The 21,854-nt window shown below is 38.0% G+C and overlaps 1 protein-coding gene across 8 annotated transcripts in view; it reads right to left on the bottom strand.

Moving 5' to 3' along the window:
- rapgef2b (Rap guanine nucleotide exchange factor 2b) overlaps nt 1-21,854 on the bottom strand; it is a 104,158-nt gene that overhangs the window by 66,864 nt on the left and 15,440 nt on the right. For all 8 annotated transcript variants that reach the window (XM_032555724.1, XM_032555727.1, XM_032555729.1 and 5 more), the window contains exons 2-3: nt 4,912-4,982; nt 2,068-2,124 (exon numbers count right to left, since the gene is read on the bottom strand). In XM_032555724.1, coding sequence (XP_032411615.1) covers nt 2,068-2,124; nt 4,912-4,982 — 128 coding nt within the window. The remainder of the gene's footprint in view (nt 1-2,067; nt 2,125-4,911; nt 4,983-21,854) is intronic.

Below are 21,854 nucleotides of genomic sequence, written 5' to 3'. Positions count from 1 at the left end.
AAACTGAAGAGTCCAGGTTTAGCCTAACATAAAAATCGGATGGTTGAAGGAGAAATCCTCGTCTAACTGACAACAAACTCCTAAAGCATTTCTTTTTTGTCAAACTGCTTCAGCCATATGATTACCTTAACAGCCCTCCTCCCTCATTGGCTTTTACAGCCCTCATTCCACAGCATATTGCTGCTACTGTTCTAAATAGATAAAGACATGATAACGGGCAGTTAAAGGTTTGTTTGATCCAGAGGAAAGGTCTGATTGAGTTCCCGCACATGACAAAACTCAATCTGAACCTCTGCTGTTTATTACCCTTGCTTTTATCAGGGAGCGCGCTGCACGATTTTTATAGGTTAATAAATGCAAACAGACATGCAATAGAACAGCTGTGCCAAAGTCATTGGAAAGAAAATGGCTACAGGCTTAGAAACATGTAATGAGGAAGAGAGAAATAACCTGCTGTGCTTCTGAGAAGGTTTTTAGTTCACAGATCTAACAGAGTGGAGATGCTACATCACTGTTTCTATGAGAAGTCAGCTACAAGGCTCACAGACTGCCTGGTTATAATCCTCAACTACTTTCTGAATATTTCACACATTAGGAAAGCTTTACTGACCTCAGAGAACCAGGTTTCTATCTGGTTAAATGAAAATAGTATGCTTGGAAACCTGAAGAACATGCATCTCCTATTTTAAATTTACATCATGGATGATGAACTGATGCTTGGATAGATGGACAGAAAGAAAGATGAGCTGCATGGATGAATACAGCTTCCATGGGAAAAGGGATACAGTCTGGTTATTGTTTTGAACTTTTCCATACATGGAAGATCCCTGAATAAAAATCCTTGTTGTTCCAGATTTACGGACCGAAAAAAGACCCTGGTTTATTACAGCAAAGATTTTCAGACCTTTGTGAAGGTAGAAAAGATCGGTGTTGTATTTAAGTATCATCGTATCGCCGATCTTCCAAAATTAAGAAAATCAGAGCTGATTTATCAGTCCACCAATAATGTTTACAACTCTGATGGGAAACATCCAGCAACACAGAGGACTAAAATAACTCAATCAATTAGAAGAGAACACCACTCTATAGATTGTGTGGAGGTTTTAACTTAATTTCTTGTTTCTATGTTTTTTATTTTCAGATTGTTAGTTTCTCAGTGTGGTTAAAAGTGGTCTTTGAGTATATTTCTCTAATTGCTCTGAAAATGCTTATTAAAAAACATTTTTGGTTGCTTTATGGCTTATTTCCTTCAGTAGATTAGGAGGATTGTTGATCAAAGCTACTTTTAAAGATTACAAAAATGTATAACTTATTGTAAACAACATATACAAAAACTAGAAATGGTTTTCTAGTTTTTCATGGCACAGTGTGTGGTTCCAGAGAGAATCATCTCAAACTTGAATCCATTATTCAACCACTACTTAATCTGTAGACCTTTTGTTTGCTCAGCTGCTAAAGCACCTGGAGGACTTCTAGGAAGGTGTAGGGTCTTCTTCATTATCTCCTACAACACATACGAGGAATGTGAAGGAAGAAAAAATAACGGACACTGAACTCCTTAAAGCCTGTGGAAAAGCTTAGAGTTAATTAACAGACTTCATTCTCACCATGGGTGTTAGGAAGTTGTCACCATGTGACAGCAGTCAAACACTAAGTGTTGATTCTATGAACCGCAGCAGTGGCAGCTTTGGAAACTGATCTAACACATCCAGAAGCTTTCAATACACCTCCCTGATTCAATTAAACCACAAATTATATATTAAAGGAGGAAATGTGAAGCTGTGACCGGCTAACTTTCTACCTTTGCTGTAAAAGATATTTTTCTCTTCTTAGCGGTGCTCAGATGCCCTGAAACAGTGTTGACTCACCAACGTTCTACAGGGGATTGCCTTAACTCCGTCTGCACTTTAGACATTTGTTTTCATTTGCCTACAACGTTTCGTTTGCTCTGCTGTGTGCAGCCAGCCTGTTTCAGTTCATCAATAACATCCAGTTATTGCTGGGGTCAGAGCCTGTTTTAAATCTGTTACTTGCTGCATTCATGAATGCACACGGTGTAGGACTTACTAGTAGAGCACTTCGTTGGCCTCGTGTCTCTCGTATCGCACCGTCTCGCACATTATTCTGTGGAAACAGAGCAAGAAGGACATCAGTGACCTGCAGTAATATCATATTTATTACAAGCATTAAAAACAATTACGTAGAAGCTTAAGCTGAGGTAAATATTGATTTTACATGCATAGAAAAGAAAAGGCATCTCTTTAAAAACAAGTGAACAAAAATGGATTGAGAAGCAGGCTTTCCCCCAGAAAACTGGCTAAGCCCGGTGGTCGGGCACCGAGGAGGTCCACCATGTTTTTGTATTAAAAGATGTTAAGTAAACAGAAAAAGTTAAAATATTACTGGGTAATTACATGTTACGGGAAAACATTGCCAGTGAAACGCTATTTAAACCCAAGGTCTTAAAAACAACAAATCAAAAAATACAATTAAAATGAGTACCAATTATTTGCACTTCTGTTTAATTCAAATTAAGTCAGCAGCTCCATAGGGGCCACATAAATGCTAATATTTTAACACAGACCACAGATACATAAATGTAACATTTGTTCATTGGAATTATCAATCCTGCTGAATTTGATTTAATGGTTTCAGCATGCATAAATTAAAATATTTTAAATTGTTTAACATTTAAATGTAAGATTTTAAGGAGCTGGCAAGTTTACTTTGTAAAAGTTCAAAGAACAATATTCATAATTAGTAGTACCATAGTTGTTATGGTAACATGTTTTGTTACCATGACAACAATCTGGTGCCGTTAGTTTAATCTTTGAGTATGAGCTCTGTTTGTTCACAAATACAAATTAGTAAACTGCAGATATAACTGTTTTTAGGTTGGCCAATTAAACTACTCCCTTCTCCCAGACTTCACTAAATCTAACACAAAAGCTGTTAGAGGTGCTGATGTTTTTAGCAACAAAAGGAGCCCCTACGTCAAATTCTGCTCAAGGCCTCATACAGCCTTGGACTGGCCCTGCATGATGAGTTAAATCCGCTGCACTGAGTACAGGGATGAGCAACAAACGGGAGATTTAATTAAATGCTGCTAATGTGATTTTAGTAGTCCTTCCATTTCGTGTCTGTTGAGGTTTTAATAAGCGTCACAGAAACTGTTCTGGCTGCTCAAGTTTCTAGGTATTATTTGACCTTTTGAGATGCCAGTCAGCAGCTTACAGATGAAGAAACAATACCTTACTACCAAGTTTGCACATCACAACAACTGACAAGGTACAAGACGTTCCAATAATCATCATTATCTGCTAATGTTACATGTCATTCATCCTAACAGGTCTCCCATTGCCTTTGTGACACCAAAATGATGTGCAGCAAATCTATACTTCATTCATCCTGCCATTAACCATTTACAGGGTGGCAGCTTGAGCGTCTGAGACTTTCTTAAAGAAAAGCAACCGTGAAATGTTTACTTTTAGATTAGACGAGTCAACCCTGAAGCTTAAAGCCAAGATTTGGCACTGATTAATCTAGAGAATAGAAAACTTTTATCTAGTTCAAATAAACAAGATTAGACAACTGACCTAGCATGCACTACTTTCTGCTCCAAGTGGCACCATGTTAACAGCCATGTGCATTTGACAAGCAGCAGGTCTCGTTTTTGAATCTCATGGTTCAGCTACATAAACATTTAAAAAGCCATAAAGAACTTTTCCCCATATGTTTAGAAATACTTGTGTCAGAGAACTGTAGTGAAATCAACTACAGCAGGAAATCTAGTTGCACAATATTCAAAACAAACTAAAAAAAACTGTTGGAAAAAGTAGCTGTGAAAGAACCACAAGAGAAAAACAACACATTCCTTGCAAGGAAAAACGTTGAGAAAAAGGACTTTACATAATCCCATAGTTAGTGGGATGTCTGGAGGTTGGCAGAAGTGGTGGGCTGGTGTGTGGGACTATGAGGACATTCCTGGGGATCCGAACAGGCAGGACCAAGGCGGGTTACTGCTGGGCGGGAGGCCTCTGAAGGCTCAGGCGCTGGAATGTTCTCGCTCACGAGTCGCACGCTGAAACATTGTTCCCTACTCCATATAATCTCTGTGTGTGCACACAGGCCAGGGTGGGAACAGACCTCTAACACACACGGTTTGGAGAGCGAGGCAAAATAGGCAGGGAAGCCGATGTAGAGAAAAAAAAAAATCTGCAATTTTCACACATCAAATAGGTTTGAATGAAAGTGGATGCAGACCAACAACTAGAAGAAATTTTACTGAACAAGTTTAGAACATCCAATTTAATAAAATACAGATGTAGCAAAAAATGAAAATAAAGAACATGGTATAGTGCAGATCATCAGGCTTTGAAATGTGGATACAGATTTCCATTTTATATATATATATATAAATTAGATATTAATTAATTAGATATTAATTATTTCCATTATATACATATGTAGATTAGATATTTTTTTGTTCTTTGGGCAGCTCTACTTGAAACTGACAGACTTTTTTAACCTTGAAAATAAAATGTAAAATTATGTTAATTAAAGCTGGAAGAGGGTAAACAATCGAAAGCAGATTGACTAAACAAAAAGATAGGAGTCAGGAAGAAGAGTCATGAGGTTAATGTGGGAAAAGATTGACTAAAAATAATGAGAATATTGTCAAATATCAGCCACAAGCAATAAAATGTGATTTTAAGGGTCTCAGACTTCTATTCAGTTTTATTTTTATCTTTTGTAAAATTTATATTAAAATATTCCGGGTACCGAGTCTTTAGAGACCTTAGAGAATAAAAAGACCTTGTTTTCAGTCCTTTCTCAGCAAGTTTTCCATCCTAGATATATACCAATAGAACTGTTTGTATCAGAATATCTATGTTCGGTGCAGACACTTGCCTAAGCTGGTGCTCCCGCAGGTTGGACAGAGCCTCCATCCCATGGAGATATGAGTAAACGATTTCCAGGTCCTGAGGAAGAGGAGCAGAAGGTCAGTCGGACATAGACCCGTGCCAACTTAATCACAAGAGCTGTAAAAAGTTAATAAATCATTTGTTGAAGCTCTGTTTATATGTTCTTGTTTAAATTATTCATTATTATAACTGATTAAATCATTAATAGTTTGAGAAATAATTTTCTGGCATCCCTGAGCTGAAATTATTCCTCAATAAATCTCATCTATGATTATTAACATTATTCTTGTTAAATGGTGTCACAACAAATTGATGCATTTGAGCATTGGTGAATTATAATTATGTTTTCGCTTCAACAACTATAATGCTGCTAGTTCATGCTGCAGAACATAAACCGACTGTCGGGTGACGGAAAACTCTTAACAAGCACGGCTTCATTGACTTGTGAGTCTGAACATTGGAATAGACGGCAATAAAGCAGCAGCAGAGAGGGGAAGAAATAAAAAAAAAAAGATCCACGGCTCAACTATAAACTCTATTCAATTACTTCATCAAGTGACCCAGTGAGTAACTCCGGGATGGTCTGGCCGCTGTCCAACTCTGAGGTGAAACAAAGTGGCCCTCTCCCAGAGCTGGCAGACAGCACAGCCACCCCACTGTCTGCTGCTGCACACTGGGCCACAGACCTCCAGGACCCGAGTCTGGGCTGGAGCTGCACGACTGGTGGAAGCTACTGGGAGGCCTTTGTAGGCAGAAAACTGGAGGTAGATGTGGCGACAGCAGAGCGGCAGGACAACAGAGAGCTTGTCCTGAGAGCCGGCCAGACGTCCTCATCAAGCCACAGTGAACGCACAGTTTGTCTCTGGGTTAAGTGTCTCACAACAACAATCCTGGAATTATTGAACATTTTGTGGCATGGAGACAACTGTCAGAGTTTATGCTGTGTGTGAGAGGACTGTCAATGTTGTATTCCTTCATGGAAAACAGAATGGATAAAAAAGACAGAAGAACTGAAAGACAATCACTTTTTAGAAAGATAAAAGAAGAAAACTTTTGACCTGGAAACTGCAGACAGTGTAAAGTGTGACCAAAATAGCTCAAATCCAGGTTATTGTCTACCTTCAAATCAAAACTAGTGAGGAAAAGCTTCAGAAGATGGTTACTTTTTAATCTCTCAAATGAATAAGTATTGCTAGCAGCCACTTTGATCTTTTGTTGTTGAAGGAAATGAATCATCACCCCGTGCAACTAGGCATGGGGTGAGATATGGAGGACAAATCCTGCTAAAATTAGCAATAAATAGAAATAAATAAATGATTTGATAAAGTAATTTATGCATCAAATATTGCATCCAGAAAAATATAAAAATAAGGACTTTTCCCAACTTATATTATAAAGTGTAATATAAATTACTATTTCTCATTCTCAACATGATTGATTTAGAATCTATTTTCTATTTTATGCCCAATCTTATTCACTTATTAGTTTCTTTTTTTTTTAAATTTATATTATTCTTTAATGGATTTCTTTTTATATACTGTTACAACTATTAATGAGATCCTATTAATGACATACTGCTGCAGCACACTGCAGGTCAGGTGGCTGAAAGAGATCCTACAATTTTCACTGACCTCTGTGCCACACACCGGGGCTCTGTTAGCTTAACAGAGCCCTGGCTACGTAAACAAACAGCCCTCCATCACGCTGTGAACTCACTTGTTCACAGCATCACATGTGGTGACATGTGATTGTACATGGAATGAAGTTATTAATAAAGATACAAAGAATGACAGGAGAAAAAATGAAAAATATAACTAAATAAAAAATGTTCTAGAGGAAAACAAAGGTGAAAAAACTAAAACCAAAACAAGAAAAACAAAAATAGAAAATTCCATTAAATGTAACAATGACGAAGGCAACAACATCTGTAAGGATCACCTAAGAGAGTCCTTCTAAACGTACTGTCTCCAGAAAACAATAAATAAGCCTTACAAATAACAATTATAACTGTAACAATCAAGGTTATATTAATGTTGCCACACTAGACTTAATGTTTTAATAACATAAAAACATTTTGTTTTAATGTTGTTAAATGGCAACATTAAAGCAAAATGTTACCATTTTTTAAATGATTGTATCATACTCATTTTAGTTTGAAAGCTTTATTTTCAGTTATATTGTGAGAATGTCATCCCATGCCTGATTCTACCTTTGATTTAACAACAAATAATAGTCACACAGATTAATTATGCAATAACATTAAAATGTTGTAAAGTATAAAAATTCTTGTAAAAATACAGGTCAATTTGGATGCACATAGAGGTTAGCGTTGCCATGGAGATGGTTTCTCACACAGTGATATCCCAACCCCCCAGGAACAAGATTTCAATGTTCAAAAGTCCTGAATAGCAGCTACTGTCAGAGGATCAGCAGGGGTTATTTTAAGACAACTACTGCCACCTACTGGACGATAAAAGAACAGCGGTATAAACCACTGAATTTAAAAGCAGCATGGCCATTTTGTCAATGTTTGCTGCTTATACGTTCAAACAATACTCCATCTTTTAAAAAATGTCTAATTATTATGAATTCAAATCTGTGATGCATGATTTTCAGATGTTTTCAGATCAAGAAAATGTATTTAAAGACAATTGTTTTGTTTTCTTGACCTTTGAAAACTACAAAGCCAAAGTTTCACAATAAAAAACAAAAGCTGGAAATATAAAATGTTTTTTTTGTTTATTTGCTCTTTTATTGTTTGTGAGGCTAAGAAAGAAAACACGTCATTGATTAGTTTTTAATTTAAAAAGCAATAGTTTAAGAGGCTGCTCTCTTTAGAACATTAAAATCTTTTTACAAGAAAAAATATAATCTATGTGGAAAGTCTGGAGTGTTTGTTAGAATCTTTCCTACCATTATGTCTACATTGTTTTGATTATTTTTTTTATATTAACCACCGACTATGAGGCAGCTTGGTGGCCCAGTGCTCTAAAGCCAGAACCATATAACTGCAACAGAACCACGTCTTCTTCTTCTTGTCGGCTAACCACAAGAACCATCAGCCAGGAATTTAGCTGCATATTAGTTTCCTTCTTTGCTGTGATTTAAAAACACACTCATATAGAAACCAACAGATTTTGCACAGATTTTTTTTAAGCTCTTTCAGAAACCAGTGACTAAACATCTAAAAACAATGAGCGAGTATAAATAACTTAATGTAAGGAGATGAGTGTTTCCTAAGATGGCAGGGATTTAAGTTAACCTTCTTACGCACTAGCAGAGAGAAACCTACAGGTGGCAGTGTTTGCAGGCCTGTTTCCACCTCCAGATTGACATCACATTGAATGAAGCAGCACCACTGAGGTGCTGCCTCACACAGAGAAATATGCAGAACCATCAATTGTGGCTTCACTCACAAATATTTTAGACTGACTGTATGGAAAGAACGTAAAGGACCCCATGTTTTCCTCTCCCCTGACCTTACATTTTCCGGTCTCTTTAATACCCGTCTCCTCCTGCATACAGGGCAAACTGAACCAGAAATTACATGGAGAAAAAAGATGAAAGTTGTAGGAAAAAAATCATTTAAATAATTTTCTGAGAAGTTTATTCAAAATTAAGAGGCTTCAGCTGTTTTAAAAGCTATATTTCTTTCAGGTTTAATTAGGACCAATGGAGGAGGCAGTCTGATGCCCATGTTAGATGTTTGAAAGCAAGATCAAGAAGAAGAAAGAGTGCTGCGCTGATGAAAGGTCTTTTCAGCTACATTTCTGCTCTTTGTCTTTTATGGAGAAAAAAAGCAAGTCCCAGTCTATACCAGTAACAACAATCTAATCCTTCTCCATTCTGCCGATAAACTAATCCTTGTAGGAACACAGGTGGCCCTCACAGGAGGAGAAACATACCCAGACGCTGATCTAGGAAAAACCCAAAGGTTTTTTTTAAAGTGGTCTCAGTCCTGACGTAGCACTGACACACTGGGAACCGGACCTCTGCAAACAGTGATTTCCTTGATGCAACTGAATCTTACACCTTCCTTTGTAAAGGCAGATGACAGGAGAGCAATGCAGCCAGACAAGTAAAGGCATTTCCTGTCCAGGACAGAAATTAAACAATGGCAGGCCTTGTATGCCCTGTTTGGGGCCTGCAAACACAGGGAGCAGGCCATCCTCAGTTTCCTACCCCTTATGTTGGGCCCCCCGCCCAGAGTGGTCTGACCTACTGCCAGCCGATTGGGTGGCAAAGCACTCAGCAGAGAACAGGAAGTCAAGGAAGTGATTGTGGATTTATCAGGAAGCAGTAAGTTTAGTCTTAACAGGCAAATGAAACAAAACAGGAAAGCTAAGTTTGACTTCTTGTCAGACGGGAGGAAAAAACACCTTAAGGTAAGTATCTGGTACCAACTAACATTATGGCTACTATTACTGATGCATAAACGCCAAAGATCCTTTTTTGTCCCTTACTACTTCCTTTATGTTGGCATGAACTAACCATTTTTTCCTAATGTTATCAAAACCGTAGCATATCAGTTCATGTTTTTTGTACCTAGAGAGTATTTGTAGTTTGTTAGTAAATAATAAAGCTGTCATGAAATTGATCAAACATTGAAAATATTTATTTAAGTGTAATACTTCCTAAATCTTTTATTACTATTTTTTCTCTTCTGTTTTGGTTCTTCCCATTCCCATTTGGATCAATTGAGTCATAAATTGAGACAGGTTGAGGCTCCTGGACAGATTAAGATAAAGTATTCTCCTACTAATAGATATTAATTATTATAGTTACAAAAAAACTGAAAGGAGAAAAAAGAAATGAAAAATTAGAAAATCAAAGAAGGAAGAGAATAAGGAGGAAAAAAAGAAAAAGCATGCAACAAACAAACGTCAAGTATGGCATGACAAAAGAAAGAAGAACCCTTTACACACTAACTGGCTGATTGTTTAAATCAATAAACATGCCTTTTCAGCACTACTGTCACATTGTAAAAAACAAAAAAGCAGAGGAACCTAAATCTTAACGCAGCACTCAATGTCACGCCACTATTTGTATTCATTAATTTAACAGCTCTGGGTCAGGCCCAACAACAGCTCAACTTATCGCCTAACGCCACAGAGTCTGTGTGCCAGATAGTGGGATTTTCTCAGGTCGAACCCCTTTTCACCGCAGCACAAATGGTCAATGCATTTATTCATTTGGCTTCTGGCTGAGAGCAGATAGCAGAGCTCTGTGTCCATCCATCAGCAGCTTCAGACAAGCATCAAAGGGAAAGGGGCTGGAGCGTTTCAGAGACAATGGGAGACTGTGGGAGAGATTAAAGACCCAGGTAGGGAAGGGAAGGACGTTTTGGATCGTATCAGACGGATCTGCAGGGACACAGCATATGTATATTGAATCTGAAAGAAAAGCTACCGGTACTTGTTTTTTTTATGTAAAAAAAAATATAAAGGCTATTTATACGAGTTGAGTTCTGATATTTGAACCCACTTGCAGAACAGCATATACACATGGAGTATATTACCGAATGGGTCAGCAAATTGCATGTACAGGTTCTATGTTTGCAATTTACGATTAAGTTTGCATGACAAATTAATGGCCAACCGATAAAAATCAGACATGACTGATTGTGTTAGCGTGCCGCTGGCCACCCAGGGTCAGCAAGCAGAGTGAATCAACGGCCATGTCTTCTTTGCTGATAACATTAACAGCCAGCTGGCTGTATTAAACCCCACAGCGAGACAGGTGACCACAATCACATCCTGGAACACTGGGAGTACCAGGGTTTCGACCTCTCCCCTGAAGTCCCGAAAGAGGGTCAAAAGACCTGAGTCCAAACTGACGATTCTGATGGCTCAAATTAGCATCCCTTCTTCAATTGTAAACGTGGCCATTGACCGTCAGGCCAGAAAGGAGGAGTGGAAAATCATGCAAAACTGCTTATAGGATGCTAGCTTTTTAGCTAAAATCCTTCAGGTCAGTCGACCCGTCTCTGGGCTCCAAAGGTAGAAATGTTAAAATAGGACCCTTCTCTGGTACTTACAGTGTTAAACCCCACAGCGAGACAGGTGACCACAATCACATCCTGGCCAACTGGGCTGCAAAACGTCTGACTCACCCTGACCTGTAACATGTCAGTGTTTTTCTTAGAGCAGAGCTCTACTCCCATATTCTCTAGTCACTTTCTTACAGATTGATAAAAGAAAAACACATTTGTCACATCTCTGGTCTGATGGTGTGTTTATCACAGGTTTTTGGTCATGGAGAAGTGCAGCAAGTTTCTGAGCAGAAAGAAGCTATTTTGTGGCATTACTGTGAGCTATGATGTTTTATTTATCAAGTCCTACGATGGTGTTGCAGAAGAAACTGTAGATTTTTCATCATCACATTTCCATGACAAACAGTCTGTTTGAATTTATTCACTAAATGCAAGTTCTCTTATGAGCTCCTCCATATTTTCTGTAACATGTTAGTTGGGACAAAGTCAATGAAAATTGATTGGTTGTAGTTGCATTGATTTATTTTCTTTATTATTTATTCAGCAGGAAAAGTTTTCAACGTGTGAAGCTAAAACATGACATTAAACCTACTCCACATGTCAATAACAACTGAAATGGTCAACAAACACAGCAAAATAAAAAAATCATCAATCTACGTTGTGAAACAAATAGAATGGCTTGGAGAATAGGTACTGAGAGCATGCAGAAAAAAAGAAAGCAGAGTTGTAAAGAAAAACTGAAATTCACTGATTAATCATAGTGACTCATTTCAAGTGTTTATTTTGAGGAGTAAGGCTTGGAGCTTGAAAACCTAAAATACAACGTCTTGCCAAATTTGAGTATAAATTAGAACCAGAATGATCTGGAATTAGCAGATTTCGTTTGTTCCATTAAGACAAAAAGAATGGCATCTATGAGCAATACTCCACCGCTGAAGAGAAGCATGGTGAAGTTTGTTTAAGAATTGTTGGTAAAGGTGTAGAGAAGACAATTCAATTCAGGAAAAAAAGTCCAGCCAAAATGCAACTCTTTAAATATTATTGCCCACAAAAACATCAAAAATAGCTTCAAGTAGAGAGGTGGGAATATAATGGGCAGACTGTTTTTCAACATATGGTACGTACTGTAGATTTCACTTAGCTGAAGGAAAGGTCGCCAGGAGAAATGTACCGAAACATTAAGAATTTGAAGATGAAACCAGCGGGGATTTTTCAGCCAAGAAAACTGTCAGCTGATTTCAAGAAACAAAAATAGTCAGTAGAAGCGCTCAGTCAGTCATAACCTGAGGAAAGAACTGAAGATCAAGAGTGCATAGAAATCCACCACAACCTTCAAGATTTAAAGACAGTTTGTGGGGAACAATGGACCAAAATCACAAGAGTTGTCTTATTTCTATTTAAATTATTCATAATAGACAATAAAACAAAAGACAGAGGGAGAGACAAGGTACCAACATCATTAGTAGCTCCATAGCACCACCCAGCAAATGAGAGGAGGGTGTTTGAAAGAGTTTTCACTCTGAAAAGCAGTCAGTTCTCAGAGTGAAACTCAACTAATTCAAGAACCAGAAAACCCGTTGTTTCAGAAACAAAGCTTCTTTTTGCTCTGAGAAAATGACTGCAGAACTGAAAAAGATGACAGTAGGCAAAACATTCCGAAAGAAAGAACCGCTTTGTGCCTGAGATTAAGCAACTCTGGATTAAACTGAGATCATCAGGCTGCAGGAGTTTTTAAAGTACAGCAAGCTGCAGACAAACTGCATTTTCCTTCAAATTAGCTCATTAAAATGTCCCACCATTGACCATTATTCCAACCTCCAGTCCCGAGAGGCAAATCCAATCTCATTGCTTTTGTAGAGAGAATTTCCTGTGTTCTGTTTGAGAAAATATCTGCAAAAAGCACAAATTAATCGGTCTCCGCTTGAGAACAGGAACGACCCAGTTTTACAACAACTGCTCGTTTGTCACTGCAGGGTCAGCTTTTCCCTCCATCCTCTTGTTCTTTCAACTTTACTGAGGGCCAAAGCAGGGTTGCAATCAAACAAGATACTACAGGAGTTTATTATTTATGTTAAAAACACTTCATTTAAGAAGAGAGTGGATTTTTTTATTTTAAAAAAACATGGGCATAAAGATGATGCCTATAATCTGTTAATGTTAATAAATTATTCCAGCATAATACAATGATCCACAGCGGTTAAAGGTCCTGTGGATTACTCTGTAGCCTTTCTATTCTGGTTCCCCGCCCTCGCTGAGAGAGCCACCGGCATTCCTGGATCCAGTTACCGGGACATCTCAGCGTCCGTCTTATGTATCAGCCCGGAGTGAGGCTTGCATTCCTCATATGTCACTGAGAAATCCCTCAATACTCTACTGACTGCTACACAAATGCATGCTATGCCAAAAAATATTCACTGACCAATCAGGCAAGAGCCACTTCAGTCAACTAATATTACAAAGTTTCATTTTACCACTTTCATCTGTAGTGACAATTTATTCTGTCTGCCAAGCCATGGTTAGTTCAATGACTTGCAATTGGACTAAGTCATCGAACTTCGTCCCGATTTAGTCTGATGCTAAATCTAGCAAGAAATAAGAAATGAAAAGAAAAATCGCAACTTTTTTCAAATTAATCTCACATTTGCCTCATTTGTTTTTACTAATTAGACAAACCAAATACCAAAGCGTGCACCATGTAAAAATGTATAGCTTGCATATTAGGTTTGCCAATATCTATGCTAATAATAACTAAAACGCACTTTATAAACAGCACTATTAAAAAAAGATGCACCAACTGGAATTATTTGGCCAATCACCAATCTTTAAAAAGCCTGACCTAAAGTACTGGTACTTTATGTCTGAAAAGTCACTAAGCTGGCAGAAGTAAAGTGACTATTGCTAACCGTGAACATGCAGTGGGCAGGTCTGTCAGTCAGCAAAAGGCAGAGCAAAAGGAGACAGTGACCGATTTTCAAACCTTTGTGGAGGAGGATAAGATCATGCAAAAGATCGGTTTCAAGGCTGATCTACAATATCAAGAAAATTGGGGCTGTTTATGTAAATTGTCATAAAACAGAACAATGAAATGCAATATTTTATACCTTTTTAAAATATAACACATGCCTAAAAAACAAACAGCCTTACAATACAAAAGTCCTCTATGAATTGACACTACTTACAGTATTTACTGGTTATAGATGAAGCTTTTCCAAATAGACCTCAACAATTTCTTCATCACATTACACAGTAAAATTCAGTAAGGTTTTACAGCGCCTGCTCTACCACCAATTTCTGTGCACTACTGGTCAGCTGGCTGAAAGAAGGCTACTACCCTCCTTCCCAAATTTACAAAAAAAGACAAATTTAGAGATTTGGAAATATTTTTGATAAAATATAGGTTTAATTTTGGGGATTGAACACTATATTCTTTCATTTTTATTGGAGTCTATGTATTACAATCAAAAACAATAAATAGATGTCATAGATATAATAATCAGTTTCCTTTATTATTTATAACAGCATGAGGAATATCTTTTGCTTCTGTATTTTAAATAAAAAGCAACTAGATCATGGTGAGGCACTTTTACCCAAAGTTATCAAACAGGAAGCATCTTATCCATGCATATGCTTATTATTTTTTAGATTTTGTGTTTTCAAGTATTGAGAATTTTTTCCCTAATGTTTGAGCTTTATTATAGTCCATAAACAAGTCTTATGGCTGACTTAAAGGACAAGGTCACCCAGGTCTAACTTCCTTTAAGTCTTAAAGACATAACAGGATTTTCTTTGGAAACAAGCATGAATGCTGACACATCCTGCAGTGTCCTCTTCCCAGTCTTCACCTTTGGCTTAATGCAGCTTTGTATAAAATCAAATGTCAGCCTCGTCTTTGTCTCCAATCTAATAAAGAATGAATCTCCATCTTAGTCCGCTCAGCAACCCGAGGTGAACGTTGGTGAATAATGAGGTGGACGGAGCAGCAGTGAGAGGAGACAAACAGCCTGGAGCAAAGTAACGAGGTAAACGGACAACTGGGAGTCAGACGAGTGCTGAAGGTTGGAAGGTCATGTTGTCTATGATGCAGTATCCGCTAATGACAATATATTGCTTCACATTGTCTACTCAGCTAAAACAAAACACCACGTCTGTGCCAAGTGGGACTGAGGAAGACCACCTCCTCCACTCCTCACAGCTGCCAAAACCGCAGCGACAGCATTTTCTTCCAAAATGTGCAGAGCATCCATCACGCACCTCAGGGAGGCGGTATGATGCTCCACCGGGTGCCACTGCGTAGCCTCTGTTTGTGCTCAGGAGTGTGTGCCTGTGTGCATTCCCTCGCCTTTGTTTGTACATTCCCGCGTGTTAACACAGTGGCCGGCAGCTGTCCTTGACTCTATATTGACAGAGAGTGTGGGATCTGCACGGTATTTTTATCCATTTGCCTGAGTGAGAAAGCAGGTGGATGCTAAAACAAGGTCATATGGTGGCGGCAGCCACTATCTGCACCCGCTTTCACCAAATAAACTGGTCTGAGCACACCAGCAACTAAAATTGAGTTTATTCCTTTTTTTTAGATTAATTCCAAAAGCATTTTAGTTCCACATTAATCTCAACATAAACTAACAACTTCCATTATGTTTAGATTCCAGTTTGGACAACTAACTGTTAATGTTTATCCTTCAGATGGAACTACTTTACGCCCCTTCAAAGAATGCAGAAACTTTTCAAACTTTTAGGAGCCCTTGTTACTGAAATTGTAAGTTTATCTGTTTAAAAACAAATATATTTTGATGGAGGTTTGTAAGGACTGACCTACTGGACCTTTGAGGGGTTAAAATTCCCAAATGAAATTAATACTGAATAAGACACACATAGTTTTAAAATATTAACTCAAAGTGAAAAAAATATGGTCACATTTTAAGAACAAATTTTTTAGTTGACATTTTTTGTCTTCAGGACCTTGAATCAAGGTGTTTTTTGTCTAGTTTAAATCTGATGACGCATATAATAATAATAATGATGTATCAAAACTCATGTTGTCAACCATTGACGCACTTCCTTCCCTAGTAAAAAATAATGTTCTCATACCTTTGCATTTTATGTACCGTTTTTACAGAAATTGTTTTACTATTTTAGGTGGAGGGTTTGCCGATAAAAATAGTGAAGTAATGTAAACATACTGGTTAAAATCCCTAAAGTGGAATTAAACATTCAAAATTTTTGGGACTAAGCTGAGTTTTTTGGTCTTTTCAGATTTTAAAGAATTTCAAATTAATTTCAGAAAATTTTACAGCGTTGATTTGGAAAAAAAGAAACATTCTTGACGACTTCCTAAATATGGGATCAAAAAGACAAACATTTTTGGACTATCATATCATATTCTTACTTTACAACACTTTAAAATCTAAATGGAATTGTCAGGAGTAATTCAAAGCTAGTTATTGGTCTTACTAATCACCGGGTGTTAACGGTTTCAGACAGCAGAGTGGACTTTACCATTTTCTTTCCCAGGACTGGAAGCTGAATGCGGCAACAGACACACACTTACATTCCTCTGCCACCTGTTTAGATGTGTTCAAGTCAGAGACGAAGCTCTCCTTTTGCTTCCAGACAGCATCCACTTCAGCTTCTGCTACAGACTGATATAAATTACACCTATCAGAATGCTAATGTAGAGGTCTGAGGAGGTCTGGTGAACTGAAAAGCTATGCTGCCACAGACAGAAACTGATGTTTCCTCCCCACTGAGCTTAAGCAGCCGGTGGGCATGGCGACTGGTTGGAACGGGAGCCAGGGAGGCATGTGAATGAGCTTAGCGGTGCCCACTTGAGCTGCTCGCCAGGATAAAACCCTCAAGACCGATAATGAACTCCGTCTCCAGCGGGATGCAAATGAGATGAATGGTGGAAAGCAGGACAGTCGGTTTGATAGAAAGTCTGGAAAATGTGTCTTAAAAATAATAATAAGAGGTGGATGTACTCTATTGATCAAACTGTTTTGATAGGAAGCATATCTGAACAGTACACAGGGGAAAATACTTTTCCCATCCATTTTGATCAGTATTGCGATCAGCTTTGGAAATGTGTCTAAAGTGCAGTAAATTTAAAACAAAACTGTTCTACTGAACCAGCAGCACCTAAAATATTTTTTTTACAAATAAAAATATTAAAGTGCAGCATGGATTCACCTTGGAGTTTACCAGTGTGTAATTTCATCTCGGTATAAAGTTGATTTCCATTTAATGTTCGTTAATGGCTCTATAATTGTAAGGGGCAAAGGGAAGGACATAACCTTGTACCCCTCTGAAAAGGGAAAATTTTTAAGGGAATATACTTAAAAACAAAGCGGTAGGAGCTGAGATTGCAAATCATCTGAAAATGTAACAATTTTCACAAGGGGTCCACAGATTTTCTTAATTTTGGAAGATTGGCGATTGTCCAATATTTACATGTGAAACTGATCTATCTCCAAAGTCTGAAAAGACAGCCACTATCTTTTGCTCTGCCAGGAGAGAGGACTGACTGCCAGAAGAGAATTGGAAGAAGCACCATCACAGAGAACTGCTCCCGCTTGGTAGAATAGTGTCAAACTATCACACTCTGCATATTGATACGGTCACTTGAACACTCGGACAACTCTCTATGACCCCGCCTGATGACCCTGTCAGCGGTGGACGAAGAGGACTATGCAGAAGTTTTTGTAGCTCTATCAATACAACCTTGTCCTAAAAAAATTTAATTTGTGTTTTTAGTGTGGAAAAATATGAAAAAATGGATGAACATAACAATTCACAGCAATTCTTCCAAGCTACAATGTTGAGGTACAAGTTTAAACATCTTGTGTCCAGAACTTATGGAACAACCAGAACCTGAAAGAATATTTTGTTAAATAACAGATTAATCAGTATAACGGAATAAAAGGGGGAACAGTACAAGAGCTTCCATACTGAGTACATATTCTGAAGCTGCAGCAAAAACTGCCACAACAAAATACTCCACTCCTGTGCTTGTAGGTAACAAGACAAGTTCAACTACGATAAAGGACAAACTTTACTGCCTCTGTCTGGCAAGTTGTTACCATTATCCCTGCAGCAAGCAGGCTGCTACAGCTATTTAATTATCACTGCTGACTCAGTGAAGTGTAGTCAATATAAAACAAAGCAACATATTCCAAGTTTGTCCTGAAAGTAGCAAATAAAACATTAACACCAGTGAAAATCAGATACCTTCAGGCCTGTGTTATACTTATTAAGAGCTAAAGCAGCATAAAATGAACAATCCATCTATAAACACCTGAAGCTCTAAGCCTCATGGAACAAAGAGGGGGATGTTTGGTCACAGTTGGGGTCCTCCTGGGTCCCAGCAGAGGCTCTTTGTTGTCACTAATGCAGACATGCAGCAACAAAACACAGCAAGCAAGCAGCCTGCTGGCACACTTTGTTACCATGGTTACTGACCGCAGCCTGTTCAAAGCCAGCCTCTGTACAGAACTGACCATAAACACCACAACAAGCAGTAGGTGCTGGCACTTAGTGTCCACAAGCTGGATAAGGTGTGCACAGAAAAAAATGGCTGCAAATGCTGATTCTGTATGGATCCTTATAGTATCTACACCATAACCGGCTCAGGTGGATACAAACTACATCTGCAGAGGTGCGGAGTGTGTATGGGTGTGTCAACTGTGTTCAGAGTCAGTCACTGGTTGGCTCTGACAGACCAACAGTTTCAAACCAAACAAGGTGACAAAGTATCAGATTCACCATCAAATGGGCTGAGAAAAAAAAAATTAAAGTTCTCAAATTATTTCCTTGAATAGTTTAGAGTCTTACCCAGAAATTTCTATGAATAGTTGGTGGTCCACTGCAATTTAACTAAACATTTACAAATCTGAATAATGACTATGTAGTGAGATTACTACTTTTGCAGTTTGAATTATTTTCTAGTGTGAATCCATCAAGAGTATGAAAAACTATCAATATTTGAACACATGATTGAATGCAATTCTTGTGTGCTGTTTACCAGTACAAACACACTACTAACATAACTTTTGTTTTAAGTTGACCTCTTTGATAAAAGGTACCTTTTACTTTCAGAACAGTATTTGTTTTTGTGTGTTTGTGTGGTGCTTACGAAAAAAACACAACGTATGAAAAGAAGATTGATGAGTTTCTAAATACTTTCTAATACTTTATTACGATATTGTTTTGTCATATTTATGGTAAAAATGATTAATATGACAAAGCACCACCCAGCAATTCTCCAATTTATTCTCCTCATATTTAGCATTTTGAATACCCAGGGATTTATGTGTGAATACAGTTGATTAAAAAGATTATTTGGGAGGATTATTATGCTCTAAGTGGCACTTTATAGATACAATTTATATGTCAAAGACCAGATGTTTAAGTATTTTTGTTCTATGTAATAAAGAAAATTAGTTATTGTTCAGGAAAATTCCAGTTTTATCCAATAATTACACTAGCTATATTGACAGAATGATCAAAAAAACATGTTTGTAAGAGACTTAGTGGGCATCAATTTTCAAGTTTACTAAATAATTTGTTCTTACATTCAACACATGACAAAGTTTTACTTCAACTGTTTGTTAAATACAGGCAAAATTGAGATGGTTTAGTTATTTAAACCATCTCAATTTATATTATATAATAACAATAACAACAATAATAATAATAATAATAAAAATGATGATAAATAAAACAAAACAATGGAATTGTCTCTGCGTAATTAGGGTTAATGATCTTAATTAAAATCTTGTCTTATTTTAGAATCTCTAACCACAACAGCAGCTCAGTGAGGATTCAACGCCGGACACACAGCAATGCTGGACACAAAGGAATCTCTTTGTTCCGCCACCGAACCGCAACCTAGAGGGTCTTTTTCCCGGGAAAAACGCCAAATGTCCGGCCAAATGAAACCCGCCCCATCTCTTTCAGACAAAGCCCTCAAAGAGGTGTGCCACAATAATCGCAAAGTTATGCAACATCATATATAAAGATCGATTCATGAGAGCTCAAAGGAAAAACAAGAAGAAAGGGCAGGGGTGGATGAAGTGGGATGGAGATGTGCTTTAATCTTCCCGGGGCTAATCGCTCGCTTGGTGGCCAAAAGGATCCCAAAAGGCTCGGCTCCCGCATCACCTCCCTCCCTCTGCTGCTGTCCAATTAACTTGACACAAAAAGAAGCCAAAGCTTGGAGGAGAGCTGCTAATGAAATCCTAAAGTTTAACACAAAGGGAGAACAGAACCCAGGTTCCTCGCTGCTCGGATTCAATTCTGTTCAGTTGAAGCATCAATTAGTTGCGTTTCCTGAAGAACAGAGGCATTAATCCTCAGACTCCCCCAGCTGAATCTAAAATATTTATTGAATTCAATAATCAATCTTTTACATCTCTGCTGCTTTGTCCTATGGCCTGCTGCATGAAATAATTGCAGAATTACAATGCCACTCCTGTAGCTGGTTGCTAGGGAACAGTGGGGGAAAGCTTTCCGTCCTGCTGGAGCCGCTTTCATGCAAGAGTTTTTATTTCAAACCCCGAAGGCCACAAACACTCCCCGCTTACTGGAGGGACACTGCAGCTTGCTTGGGAGTTACTCTAGTTTTGTTCTCACAAAACTATTACTATTTTAGAGCACAAGAGAAAAAAATACACACCCAACTCTGTAAACAGACTGGTGCAAGTCTTTAAGAGAACACATAATATCGCTTGGTAATACTCAGTGGCTCTTACAGCAGACTGAATGTCCAGCACCTCTGCAAAAGACAATGCATGCCAATTATCATTTTATAGAAATACTTGTGGTTTCATAATCTTTTAACATTAAAATTGGAATCAAATATGATTTTATTTTGGTGTAAGAACTTCCTAAAAACCTTTTCTCTGTTTCCCTGGCAGAGACAGCTGGTCCTGTGATAGTTAGCATTACCCAAGTTTTCCAAATGGTAAAATCATCAGCTTTTTCTAAGATTTTCCTGAAATTAGCTCAACTCACCTGTCCATCAACTCTGACAGTTTCTCTGTAGCTGCTGAAGAAAACCATCCCCACCACATGATGCTGCCACCACCATGTTTCACCATGAGGATAATGAGTTAAGGGTGAGGCATGTATGCCTAAAAGTTCTGACCAGAGTATCCTCTTCTAAATGTTTGCTCTGTCTCCTTGGTCACAAACTTTAAACTGAACTTCTTGAGGTTTCCTTTTGAACTTGTACACTTTCTATTTGGCTCATGTGGAATTGCTGGATAAGTGGCTTTATGCTTTTGTTCTTTTAAATGTCTGCAAAACTACTGATCCATTGATAAATCTATAAAAATATCACCCATGTTTCTGTCCCATATTTGTATGATATTAAGGGGAGTAACTGCACTTATTTTCTTCCACTTAAAGTGCTACTAGAAACCCTTCTCAGTTTGTAAATGTTGCACTGTTCACAAAACGACTGTAGCGTTCTTTTGTTTACCATGCAGTGTGTGCTGTAACACTAATTTAAACCAAGCTGATTAGGGCTTGAATGGAAGTTTCCTGTTTACAGAGTTGCCCCGTGATCCCACCCAAAGCCTTTCACTTCGCCTCGCCTGAAATAGGCCTCCGCTCCAGACGGATGGGGATTTCAGACTACGTCCTGAGGATGTTTCCCAAAACAATCATGGTAACTTAAGTCCTCACTTTACCCTTTCCTTTTGTTTCACTGGAAGATCTACTTCCATATGGCTGGGCTTTATATTGATGAATTTTTGTTTGTGTGCAGGTTTATTACCATCATCGATGCTTTAGATTAAGTTGCGTTGATAACTGATGTAAACGTTAATCAGTTGAAACTTTCTCTGTGCTCATAGTTCACACATGCTCTCCACAGCAGGAAATTCTTTGCTGCAGATGTATTGTAACAGCTGGAAATGCTACGAATGGCATCTTGGAGA

This window comes from Xiphophorus hellerii, chromosome 23, assembly GCF_003331165.1.
Source record: "Xiphophorus hellerii strain 12219 chromosome 23, Xiphophorus_hellerii-4.1, whole genome shotgun sequence".
Classification (NCBI taxonomy): Eukaryota; Metazoa; Chordata; class Actinopteri; order Cyprinodontiformes; family Poeciliidae; genus Xiphophorus; species Xiphophorus hellerii.
This window is presented reverse-complemented; position numbering and strand designations above follow the sequence as displayed.